The sequence below is a fragment of the Marmota flaviventris genome, chromosome 9 (genome assembly GCF_047511675.1).
Source record: "Marmota flaviventris isolate mMarFla1 chromosome 9, mMarFla1.hap1, whole genome shotgun sequence".
NCBI classification, from domain to species: Eukaryota; Metazoa; Chordata; class Mammalia; order Rodentia; family Sciuridae; genus Marmota; species Marmota flaviventris.
The window spans coordinates 65,209,667-65,221,901 of NC_092506.1; the positions used below are offsets into that span (position 1 = coordinate 65,209,667).

At 36.1% G+C, this 12,235-nt stretch overlaps 1 protein-coding gene across 1 annotated transcript in view; it reads right to left on the minus strand.

The window, feature by feature from the left end:
• Gdpd4 (glycerophosphodiester phosphodiesterase domain containing 4) overlaps positions 1-12,235 on the minus strand; it is a 118,062-nt gene that overhangs the window by 75,745 nt on the left and 30,082 nt on the right. The window contains exons 4-6 of the mRNA XM_027942868.2: positions 1,379-1,477; positions 1,213-1,306; positions 320-397 (exon numbers count right to left, since the gene is read on the minus strand). Coding sequence (XP_027798669.2) covers positions 320-397; positions 1,213-1,306; positions 1,379-1,477 — 271 coding nt within the window. The remainder of the gene's footprint in view (positions 1-319; positions 398-1,212; positions 1,307-1,378; positions 1,478-12,235) is intronic.

Sequence of the window (12,235 nt, forward strand, 5' to 3'; positions counted from 1 at the left end):
GTCTTCATTTTCTTTTGTAAAACAGGATGCCTTGCTGCTAACATCAATCTTACAGAGTTGTTATAACCACATTGACTCATAATAGTTACTCAATAAATTCTAGTTATTTTCTTTCCTCCTTCCCTCATACATGCATTTCCACATGCACACAGACATACACACACACACACACTCATACCCAGAGCCTGTCCATAAACCCATTATTACAGTCATTTCCCAACACTTACTATTTTAGACCTTTGAGGACTTTACCCATTTGTACATTTTAAGTTACAACCTATGCTTCAGTAACTTTCAAATCTATGTCTCCAGCTCTAACCTCTTAACCTTGTGAATATATTACATCTCCTGAGTCTTGCTTTCTCATAAGGTGTTATCTTGCGTCTTCTTTTTATAACTAAAATTTAGAAAATGAAAAAGAAAAGAGTTTATTATTGTCCTTTTTAAACTCCTGCCCCAGAAGTAGTTTCTAAAATTTTCCTCTCACCCACACCACACAAATACACTATATAAACATACAATGGCACCACTATCAAATCAGATGGTCTCTTACCTGCATCCCTCCACAAGCCAAGAAGTAAATGCCCCTTACTGAACCAAGAGTAAATAGGGAGATACAGAAAGAAGATCCTATGGTTTCTCAGTAAGGATGGTAAAAGATAACTCCATTCTCAAAAAGTTTAGTGTACAGATTCCATTTTCTTCTGTTTCTGTTACAGTAGGGGAAGGGTAAATGGAGAGGAAACCAGTGGCAGAGAAATTTCTGTTCCCATTGTAAGTCCCCAGATATGACAGGGATTCACAGAGGCCTGCTTTGAATAACTTGGATGTAATCAGGGATCTTTGGACCTAGTGTTACTTGAATTAGGAACATTTGAATACAAACTGAAGGAACTGTGACTTGCACCACACTCTGGCCAAAAATTTAAATGGCCTTTTGTCTTCATAGAGTAGATATACAATAACATAAAGATACAACTTATTTTTCTAGACCAAAGATCTTTAGAAGAAGATCTGCTTCCTCATGGAAACAGTATGACAGGCCACATAGGGTAGTGAGTAAACATAAGAAACATGCCTATGTAACAAGCTAAAGGAATTTCAAAGAGTGTAGGGATGGCTATCTACCAAGTTTCTATTTTTCTGAATAGAGTATGTAAGCTAAAGCCAGAACTGAAGGGATCAGGCAAGAACCCACCCCAAATGACATACCTTCTCTTTCCAAACAGCCCACATACATGGCCAAAGGCCAGGAAAGGATAACCATCACAATTATGCTGATCGGCTGTACAACAGGTGCAAAGATCTGGGAGAAAGTCAAAAGTCAGGCTAGACATATATGGACAGATAGTACTAAGAGCTACAGGATGATGCTTACCTGCAGTGACAGCCCAGCTATCAGCCACTTATCTTTCCAGAATATGCATATAACAGACAGTATGAAGGTGCATAGCGTAATCATTATCATAATCAGGATCTGGGGAAACAAAAAGGATCTTCTGACTTCTAGGCACCAAGTTTGGGAATTTTATGTGTATATTTACAATATCAGGGACCTCATCTCATCCTTTTAATCTAATCATCCTACATATTACAATGGTGGATTCAATCATTCACTTTAGCTTCTCAGTCTTTGCTGTACAGCATACTGGAAAAAAATTACACAATTATGTGGCTTGATGTATTATTAATTTATCATCTCTAGTCTCAGTCTTAAATATGGCTTGGTATCTCTCTCTCAGTTTCAACAACAGTCACTACAAATCCTCACCTTTTCTTTAAATCTCAACTCAATTAGATTTTAAGTAAAAAATATTTTGAAATTGCCTTTTTGACATCTGTCTTCCTTGACAGAGTATAAGCATCACAAGATCAAGGACATTTATATTATTTATGATTATATCCTCAGTGCCTTGCAGAATATCTGGCATATGGTGAGCATTCAAAAAATATTTGTTGAACAGACGAAAAATAATCTGCCTACCAGAACACTATATGGTTTACAAAGAAAGGACATAAAAACTAAGACATAACTTTAACTTCTTCTACTTCAAATGTATAGTTTTCCTAAATGTGTGCTGCTATCTAGATAGTTCCCTCCTTTCCATGGTCTATCTAAAGTAATTAAACGTATAATTAAACCTCTCGCAAAATAACTTTTTGCTAGCTCCAGTGGTGAATTCTACCAAATACTTCTGAAGAAATGTCTTCAAACTTTTACAAATTCTTCCAGAGAATAGAAGGAATACTTTCTAACTTTTCTTATAAAGCCAACAAAATAGTTATATCCAAATTTAATAAAAGCATTGTAAGAACAAAATAGTAGACATGGATATCTTTTATGCATATAGACGCAAAAAACTTATTAGTAAACTAAAAGCATCACATCACAAAGGTCAAATCAGACTCTTAAAGAATCACAGATCTTACTGAACACCAAACTTCACAAATTATTTAAATGATTCAAACAATCATGAGATACAGATAAAATATGTTCCTTTAGAGAAATCTAATCATGTCAAATATAGCTATTCATTTAAAAAAAAGTCTTTCCTCCATTAGTGATGCATCCTGATTTAGGACTTAATTATGAGATGTGTTTTGAGCAAAATATATAAAAACACAACTTTACAGAAGGAGCCATTCTGGTTATGAAGCATCCTTACTTGTTACTCCATTAATCTTACAACTTTAGCGAACCATGTCTTCCACAAAAGAAATCTATATATTCCAGCAAAGGTGGAATCTATTAAGATTTATATATTTACAGCAAAGGTATCTAGATATACCCAGTCTATCCTATTAGAAATGTTCACAGAAAAGGACTCTGTTATCTTTTGGTTAATAAATACTTTAAATGTATTTACTAGGAGGTCAGATTATTAGCATGATTAAAAGGAGTTTTGACTGAGGCCATTCATTCAACTCTGGATATTCCTACATAGAAGATGAAGGGGTTATGAGCCTGGTGTAAATTCTTTCTTCCTGGATTTATTCTGAGAAAAACAAAACTAAAATTCCAAGCCTCACAGATTCTAGTGGCTTCAATTTCCATCATTCTAATAACTCTAAAACTTATGTTTTCATTTGTACTTGTCATATGATAACAGACTTAAGGACATTACTTAAACGTTCTCAAATTTGAGAAAACCAAGTATGATAATCACTACCATGCCTGAAGAAGTTCATAAAAAAGCAAGAGGCTGTCACTAGAGCTGCTTAAGCCCATGGCAAAATAAGGGAGGCTATGCTGGAAATATGCTGTAGGTTCACAGATGATTGAATCAAGTTGCCTATTCTCTGGGGCCAGATATGTACCTTTTTTATTTTTTTAATATTTATTTTTTAGTTGTAGATGTACCTTTATTTTATTTTTATTTTTGTACGGTGCTGAGGATCAAACCCAGGTCCTCGCACATGCTAGGCGAGCGCTCTACTGCTGAGCCATAACCCTAGGCCTAAATACGGGCCTTTTGAGATAAACCATGCTAGTATCTTTGTGTGTGTGTATATATATATTTATTTATTTATTTATATTTATTTTTAGTTTTAGGTGGAAAACTAAAACTAAAATATCTTTATTTTTTATTTTTATGTGGTGTTGAGGATCGAACATAGCACCCCGTGCATGCCAGGCAAGCGTGCTACCACTTGAACCACATCCCCAGCCCATATTTATTTTTAATTTGCTCTAATTAGTTACACATGACAAGAGAATGCATTTTGACAACTGTACACAAATGGAGCACAGTTATTCATTCCTCTGGCTGTACATGTATATAGGGCAAAAATGTCTAGTTCTACCCATTTACCTGCAAATGCCATAATTTCATTCTTCTTTAAGGCTGAATTATATTTTATTGTGTATATTTACCATATTTTCTTTATCCATTCATCTGTTGAAGGCCATCTATGTTGGTTCCACAGTTTAGCTATAGTGAACTGAGCTTCTATAAACACTGATGTGACTGTGTCACTGTAGTATGCTGATTTTAAGTCCTTTGAGTATAAACCGAGGAGTGGGATACTTAGGTCAAATGGTGGTTCCATTCCAAGTTTTCTGAGGAACCTCCATACTGCTTTCCATAATGGCTGCACCAATCTGTTGTCCTATCAGCAATGTATGAATGTATCTTTTCCCCCGCATCCTTGCCAACATTTATTATTACTTGCAATTTTGATAATTGCCATTCTGACTGGAGTGAGATGAAATCTTAGGGCAGTTTTGACTTGCATTTCTCTAATTGCTAGAGATAATGAACATTTTTTCCATATGTTTGTGGATTGATTGTATGTCTTCTTCTGTGAAGCATCTGTTCAGTTCTTAGCCCATTTATTGATTGGGTTTTGTGGCTTTATGGTGTTAAGTTTTTTGAGTTCTTTATATATCCTGGAGACTATTGTTGTATCTGAGGTGCATATGGTAAAGATTTTTCCTATTCTGTAGGCTCTCTCTTTACATTATTGATTGTTTCCTTTGCTGAAAAGAGGCTTTTAAGTTTGAATCTGTCCCATTTATTGGTCCTTGATTTTATTTCTTGTGCTTTAGGAGACTTGTTAAGGAAGTCTGGTCCAACGTTGATATGATGAAGATTTGGGCCTACTTTTTCTTTTATTAGGCACAGGGTCTCTGTTCTAGTGCCAAAGTCTTTGATTCACTTTGAGTTGATTTTTATGCAGGGTGAGAGATAGAGGTTTAATTTCATTTTGCAACATATGGATTTCCAGTTTTCCCAGCACTATTTGTTGAAAAGGCTATCTTTTTCCAATGTATGTTTTTGGTGCCTTTGTATAATATGAGAAAACCGTAATTATGTGGGTTTGTCTCTGTTTCTTCTATTCTGTACCACTGGTCTACATGTCTATTTTGGTGACAATACTGTGCTATTTTTGTTACTATTGCTTGGTAGTATAGTTTAAGGTCTGGTATTGTGATGCGTCCTGCTCCACTATTCTTGCTAAAGATTGCTTTGGCTATTCTGGGTCTCTTTTTAAAAAATATTTATTTTTTAGTTGGACACAAAAGTTTTATTTTGTTTATTTTTATGCGGTGCTCAGGATCGAATCCAGGGCCTCAAATGTGCTAGGCAAGCGCTCTACTGCTGAGCCACAACACCAGCTCTGGGTTTCTTATTTTTCCAACTGAATTTCATGGTTGCTTTTTCTAGTCCTATGAAGAATGTCATTGGGATTTTAATAGGAATTGCATTAAATCTGTATAATGTTTTTGGTGGTATGGTCATTTTGACTATATTAATTCTGCCTATCCAAGAGCATGGGAGAGTTTTCCATCTTGTGAGGTTTTCTTCAATTTCTTTCTTTAGTGTTGTATAGTTTTCAATGTAGAGGTTTTTCACCTATTTTATAAAATTGATTCCAAGTTTTTTGTTTTGTTTTTTTGAGGTTACTGTGGTATTCCCAATTTCTCTTGAGTGGATTCATTGCCCATGTATAGATATGCATTTGATTCATGGGTATTGATTTTATATCTTGCTACTTTACTGAATTCATTTATTAGCTATAGAAGTTTTCTGGGGGAATTTTTTGGATCTTCTAAATATAGAATCATGCCCTCAGCAAATAGTGACAGTTTTGAGTTCTTCCTTTTCTATTTGTATCTCTTTAATTTCTTTCATGTGTCTGATTGTTCTAACTACAGTTTCAAGGACTATGTTGGAGTGGTGAAAGAGGATATCCATGTCTTGTTCCAGTTTTTAGAGGGTATGCTTTCAATTTTTCTCCATTTAGAAGGATGTTGGCCTTGGGCTCAGCATATATAGTTTTTACAATGTTGAGGTATGTTCCTACTATCCCTAGTTTTTCTGTGTTTTGAACATGAAGAAGTGCTGTATTTTGTCAAATGCTTTTTCTGTTATCTATCAAGATAATCAAATGATTCTTAAGTCTGTTGATGTGATGCATTATGTTTACTGATTTCCACACATTGAAGCAACCTTGCATTCCTGGGATGAAGCCTACTTGATTGTGGTGTGCTGTCTTTAATGTTTTTGTATGTGATTTGCTAGAATTTTACTGAGAATTTTTGTGTCTATGTTCATCAGGGATATTGGTCTGAAGTTTTCTTTCCTTGATGTGCCTTTGTCTAGTTTTGGAATTAGGGTGATACTAGTTTGGAAGGGTTCCTTCCTTTTCTATTTCATGGAATAATTTGAGGAGTACTGGTGTTAATACTTGTTTGAAGGTCTTGTAGAACTCGACTGAGAATCCATCTGGTCCTGGGCTTTTCTTGGTTGGTTGACTTTTGATGGTGTCTTCATATATCTTTGCTTGAAACTGATCTATTTAAATGTGTATGTCCTCCTGATTCAGTTTGGGTAGATCATATGTCTGTAGAAATTTGTCGATGTCTTTGAGATTTTATTGGAATATAAATTTTCAAAAGAGTTTCTAATTATCTTCTGTGTTTCAGTAGTGTCTATCATGATATTTCCTTTTACATCATGGATTTTAGTAATTTGAGTTGTCTTTCTCTTCATTAGTGTAGCTAAGAGTTTATCAATTTTATTTATTTTTTTCAAAGAACCAGCTTTTCGTTTTGTCAATTTTTTCAATTGTTTCCTTTGTTTCAATTTCATTTATTTCAGCTCTGATTTTTTTTAAAAAATATTTTTTAGTTGTAGTTGGACACAATACCTTTATTTTTATGTGGTACTGAGGATCAAACCCAGTGCCTTGCGGTACAATGCTCTACTGCTGAGCCACATCCACTCAGCTCTGATTTGAATTATTTCCTGTCTTCTTCTGCTTTGGGTGTTGATTTGTTCTCCTTTTTCTAGGGCTTTGAGATGTAATGTTAGGTCATTTATTTGTTGAATTTTTACACTCTCAGATGCAGTACTCTGACTAGATGAGATCTGGGTCACAGAACAACACAGGATGCTGCCTCCCTCTGGCCCGTCATCTTGGAATCCAACTCCTATTTTTGGTTTTTAACTTGACTTAGATACTCCTTTGATTTACCTTTCCTTTAGTGTTGTTCCTCCCTTTGCTGGTTTTCATTTTTTTTTACTTCCTCCTCATGGAATATTTTGCTGAGAATGTTGTGTTGTGCAGACTTTCTAGTTGTGAATTCTTTTAACTTTTGTCTATCATGGAAAGCTTTTATTTCATCATCAAATCCAAAGCTTAATTTTGCTGGACAGAAAATTCTCAATTGGCATCCATTTTCTTTTAGAGTTTAATATATATTATTCTAGGACCTCCTGTCTTTGAGGATGTGAGTTGAGAAATCAACTGAAATAAAAATTGGTTTCCCCCTATGTGTAATTTGATTTTTTTCTCTCATAGACTTTAAAATTCTATCCTTATTCTGTATATTGGTCATTCTTGTTATAATATGCCTTGGTGTGGGTCTGCTGTAATTCTGTACATTTGGGGTATCCTGTAAGCCTCCTGTAGTTGATTTTCCACTTCATTCTTTAGATTTTGAAAATATTCTAATATTATGTTACTGAAAGGATCGTGCATTCCTTTGGTTTGTATCTCCACTCCTCATCTATTCTGATAAGTCTTAAATTTGGTCTTTTCATGTTATCTCATATTTCTTGGAGTTCTGTTTATGGTTTCTTACCATCTTCTCTGTAAGGTCGACTTTATTTTCAAGAGTATATATTTTATCTTCATGGCCTGAGGTTCTATCTTCCAAGTGGTGTAGTATATTGGTGATACTTTCCATTGAATTTTTTATTTGGTTTATTGTTTCCTTCATTTTGAGGATTTCTGCTTGATTCTTTTTTATAATCTCTGCTTCTTTATTTTTTAATATTTATTTTTTAGTGGTAGTTGGAAACAATACCTTTATTTATTTACTTTTATGTGGTGCAGAGGACTGAACCCAGTGCCTTGCATGTGCTAGGTGAGCGCTCTACCGATGAGCCACAACCCCAGCCCTCTGCTTCTTTATTGAAGTGATCTTTTACTTTCTGTATTTTCTCTCATATATCATCCTTTCGAAGATCAGCCTAACTATGTACCTTCTAAACTCCTTCTCTGACATTTTTTCTACTGTGTTGTCTATGGATTCTAATGTTGGAACATCTTGGTTTGTTTGAGGAGCTTTTATTCCCTTGTTTTTGCATGTTTGTGTGTCTTCCCATCTAGCAGTATGGATCTGAAGCAGTACAGTTTTTACCCTGTAGTCTTATAGTGTCCCTGAAGGCTTCCAGTACCTCACCTTTAAGAGGGAGACCAGTATTAACAGCATCCAATGCAAACAATATACACCTTTAAACCAAATAACTCCTATTAAGCATCTACAGTTTTGTCACAATAAACAGAAATGATGTGTTCAATTGTTGACTACAATATAAGCAATAAGTTTACTAAAGGGGTTGACCATTTCAAATGATAGACAACGAGGGAACAGAAGTAGAGCAAGAAGTGATATTTCTGAGGGAGAAGAAGAGAAGATTGAGGTAAAAATAAGAGTGAAGGAGGAATTAATAGAGGATGGCTATGAGAGAAGTGAGAAAGAGAATCCACAGAGACAGATAAGAGAAAAAATTATACATATTCCAAAAACAATAAAGTAAAAATTTAAGAATATACAACAAAATTATATTATTCAGACATCCCATTCCTCAACAAATCGATATATGAAAAATATTTGAATTCAAAGATGGTAGAGATGTTGGGGGAAAAATGAATAATTGCTTCCATTAGCTTTTTAAAAGATTTCTCAGTTTCCCTTCTCTGCCAATAGGTGGGGTTATCTGAAAGTTGTTTGTGTGTCTTCCCATGTAGCACTATGGATAGTTGCTCTAGTGAAGTGGGTGCTGTACGACTGGTTGGGTGGGCAAGTCAATAGCAAGATGCTCTCACAACTTCTTCCAGGCTTCTCACCCTTTGTAGCTGGTGCCTTCCATCCCTGCACACTTCAGGACTCACACTGAGCTGGAGAGAACCTGGTTTTCTCCAGTTTCTCCAACCTTTCCTCTCCAGGGGTACTGCCCCTAGTCTTGATTTTCCACAGGCTTGCTAGACCAGACTAACCCACATAAACCCCGCTGCTCTCTGAGGGACCTGGGCTTCAGCTTCCCCAGGCTCCATCTTGCTGCAGACCCAAGATCTCAATGCCCTTTCATCTTGCAAAGAGACCACCAGAGATGCACTCACACAAAGGAGCAACCCTGCAAAGAGGCAGCCAGATGGCAGTCACTAGCACATCCAGCAGAAAGACCTCAGTTGCCACCAGACTTTCAGGTACCCTGAAAATATATCTTCAGACCCTGGCTGGTGTCCCCATACTGAGGCAGCTGTTCCCCAAGATGGCAGCAGTGATGGTGGCAAACCTGCAGGCCCGGGCCAGTGTCCCAAGATGTCTGTGGCTGCATGTAACCAAACCTGCAGGTATTGTGACAATGGACTTCCAGTCAGCGGGCAATTTGCTGGTGGTCTGCAGGTTAAAGTGGGCAACTGGTGGGTGGTCTCTAGGCAGTGGGTGATGGGTAGGTGAAAGGAAGGGGATGGGCAGGCAAGAGGTGGGCAAATGGCAGTGGAGAGGTGGCAGTCAGGGAGTGATCTGCACTCAAAAGGTGGGTGATATGCTAGTAGATGGCTGGCAATCGTGGTGGATAAATGGGGGGTAAACAGCAGGGTATCAGTGGGCAGCATTTGCTGCTTCACAGAGAAACAGTATTTTCTCTGCTTGAATCCCAAGTCGAGTCACAGAGCAACAAGGAATGCTTCCTCCCCCTATTTCGCCATCTTGGATCTCTTGCTAACATCATTTTAAAGAAATTCAAACTGAGAAAAGATCAAAAGGACTTCAAAGGAGAAATTTCAGGGGGGGTTATAAGAAGATAGGCATTGTTTGGGTCATGCTGAGAGCCATAGCCAAGTAGGAATGACGCATGGCATTTTGGTTTGAAAGGTGACCCTGCTCAGGGATTAGGGTGGCTCCAGGTTTAGGGTGGATCCTGCTGGAATAGGGCGGCTCCAGGATTAGAGCGGATCCTGATCCTGCTGCCTCAAGCGCCCGCTCCTTCGGAGTTCCCGTTGAGTTCTCACAGGGTTCTGAGAGTATTGGTACGCAGAGCCCAGTGGAGGGAGTGTATTTTTCCCAGAACGTGCGTGTAGAGTGCCAGTGAGAGTTCGGGAATAAAGAGTTGCTGTTTAATCTACAAGGCTTTGTGGTGGCTCGGTTATTTTGTGCCCAGCCAGATTGCGGCATTTGGCGGCCCGTGCGGGGAACGCCTGAAGCTTGGAGGTAAGTGAAATTGCTCGTCCCTGAGGAAGAGCAAAAGAATGGGTGACCAATTCAAAAAACAATGTGTTCTTGTTTTGATTTATTTTGTTTTTATTTCAAGTTGCCTGTCCCTAGAACTTTCTCAGGCAAACTGGGGAAAATGGTTGACTCAAGGTTTGAAGTTGTTCGCCTCTGAGGAAGAGAAATTGTTAGAGGAAGGAGGCACCCCAGTAAAACCAAGAACAGTTAGGACATATGTTGATACAATACAAAAATGTAGCCCATGGCTTTTTAAAGACGAGTTATTAAGTATATCAATGGGACCATCATGGTATCCTGTAGAAGGATTTTTCTTCAACAAGAAAGAGATGGCTAGTTCTGTTTACTACACTTGTCTAAGATCTTGGTTTTTACAGACATCTGATTAATTTACAAAGCTAAAGTGTTAAAATATCAACCACTAAATATAAAATCAAGTACTCGTTACTTATTAAGTTACATAAAGTAATATATTTAAACATTATGTGTGTTTTCATAAATTGGTAAATGGAAAAAAATGTTTAATATCGCTTTGTGTCTGTGTCTTTGCTAAAACAAGGTTACTAAGAGTTAAGATTCTATCATGTGTAATTTATATACAAAGAGTATAAGAAGTTTCAGTTGGGTTTCAATTATAGTATTATAATACCATAAAAAACATAAAAATATTTCATCTTATTTAAGTGGAGTAATTTGTCTAAATTCAAAAATTTTATAAGGGTCGTTTCAGAATGTGAATTTTTTTAAAAAAGTGTTAACGGCTAGAAAAGAGATATAAAAAGATTCAAGATGTGGAAATATATTTTAATATGAAAGGTTGAAGAAAAAAGGAATGTTTCTAGATGAGATAATCTTTGTGTGATAAAGTAAAAAGTTGTAAAATGTCTAAGTAAGTTGCAAAAGGCTTTAAAAGGTTAAATTAAAGGTGATTAAGATGCCTTCATGGCAGAGGAGAGATTGCGTCATTCGAAGCCTAGTTTAAAATAAGCATTACTTAAAAAAAACATAAAAATAGGAAGATAATAGGATAAAAGACATTTGGATAAAGAAGATTAGAAATTTGAAGTGAAAAACTTTGAAGACAGAAGTACAGGAAGGTGAAAAAAAAAGAAAAGATGTAGGAAGATAGAGAAGATGTAGGAAGATAAGAATTTTAAACCCACAAAATAGGAAACAAAAGAAAACTAGGAGGAAAAAAGGCAACTAAGGGTGAATGTACAAACCTTAGGGAAAAAAAACTAGAAGACAGAAATAAGATAGAAAATGGTTGAAAATGTCAAGTAAAGGTATTTCAGATAAAAAATACAAAAAGCTAAGACAACTATTAGATACAGACATTCAAGATAGAAAAAGGTACAAGAGAGAAGTTTACAGTCAAATATTGGATAAAATAGAAGAACAAGGAGATTATTAGTAATTCTTTCAAAAAGCCCATCAACTTTAACTTCTGGTGGTGCAGATATTAGAAGTCTCAGATGAAGGTGTTAAAATTTACAGACAAGAACCAATTTAGAAAACGTTAAACTAGAAGGAAATTGGTTTAAAACCACATCAAAAAATTAAAAAGACTAAAGTAATTCTAAAAACTAAGGCAAAATGCTTTTGGAAGACTTGAATTTAAAAGGATATTTAAATTTCCAAAGGATGCATATAGGATATTTTGGAACATCATCCCTGAAGAAAAATCAGTTAATGTTTTACTTAATAGGAATCCCATACAATCCACAGGGACAAGGCATAGTTGAAAGAGCTCATCAAACTATTAAAATGTATTTATTAAAGCAAAAAGAGGGAATTGGGAAGGGGTATATATCCCCCAAAGATAAACTTAAAATAACTATTTTTACTCTAAACTTTTTAAATTTGGATTCATCAGGACTTAGTGCTATGGAAAGGCATATGTATCCAAAAAATGTACATAAGCCTAAGGTACTTTGGAAGGATATTCTAACAGGACAATGGAAAGGTCCTGACCCAGTGATTGTCTGG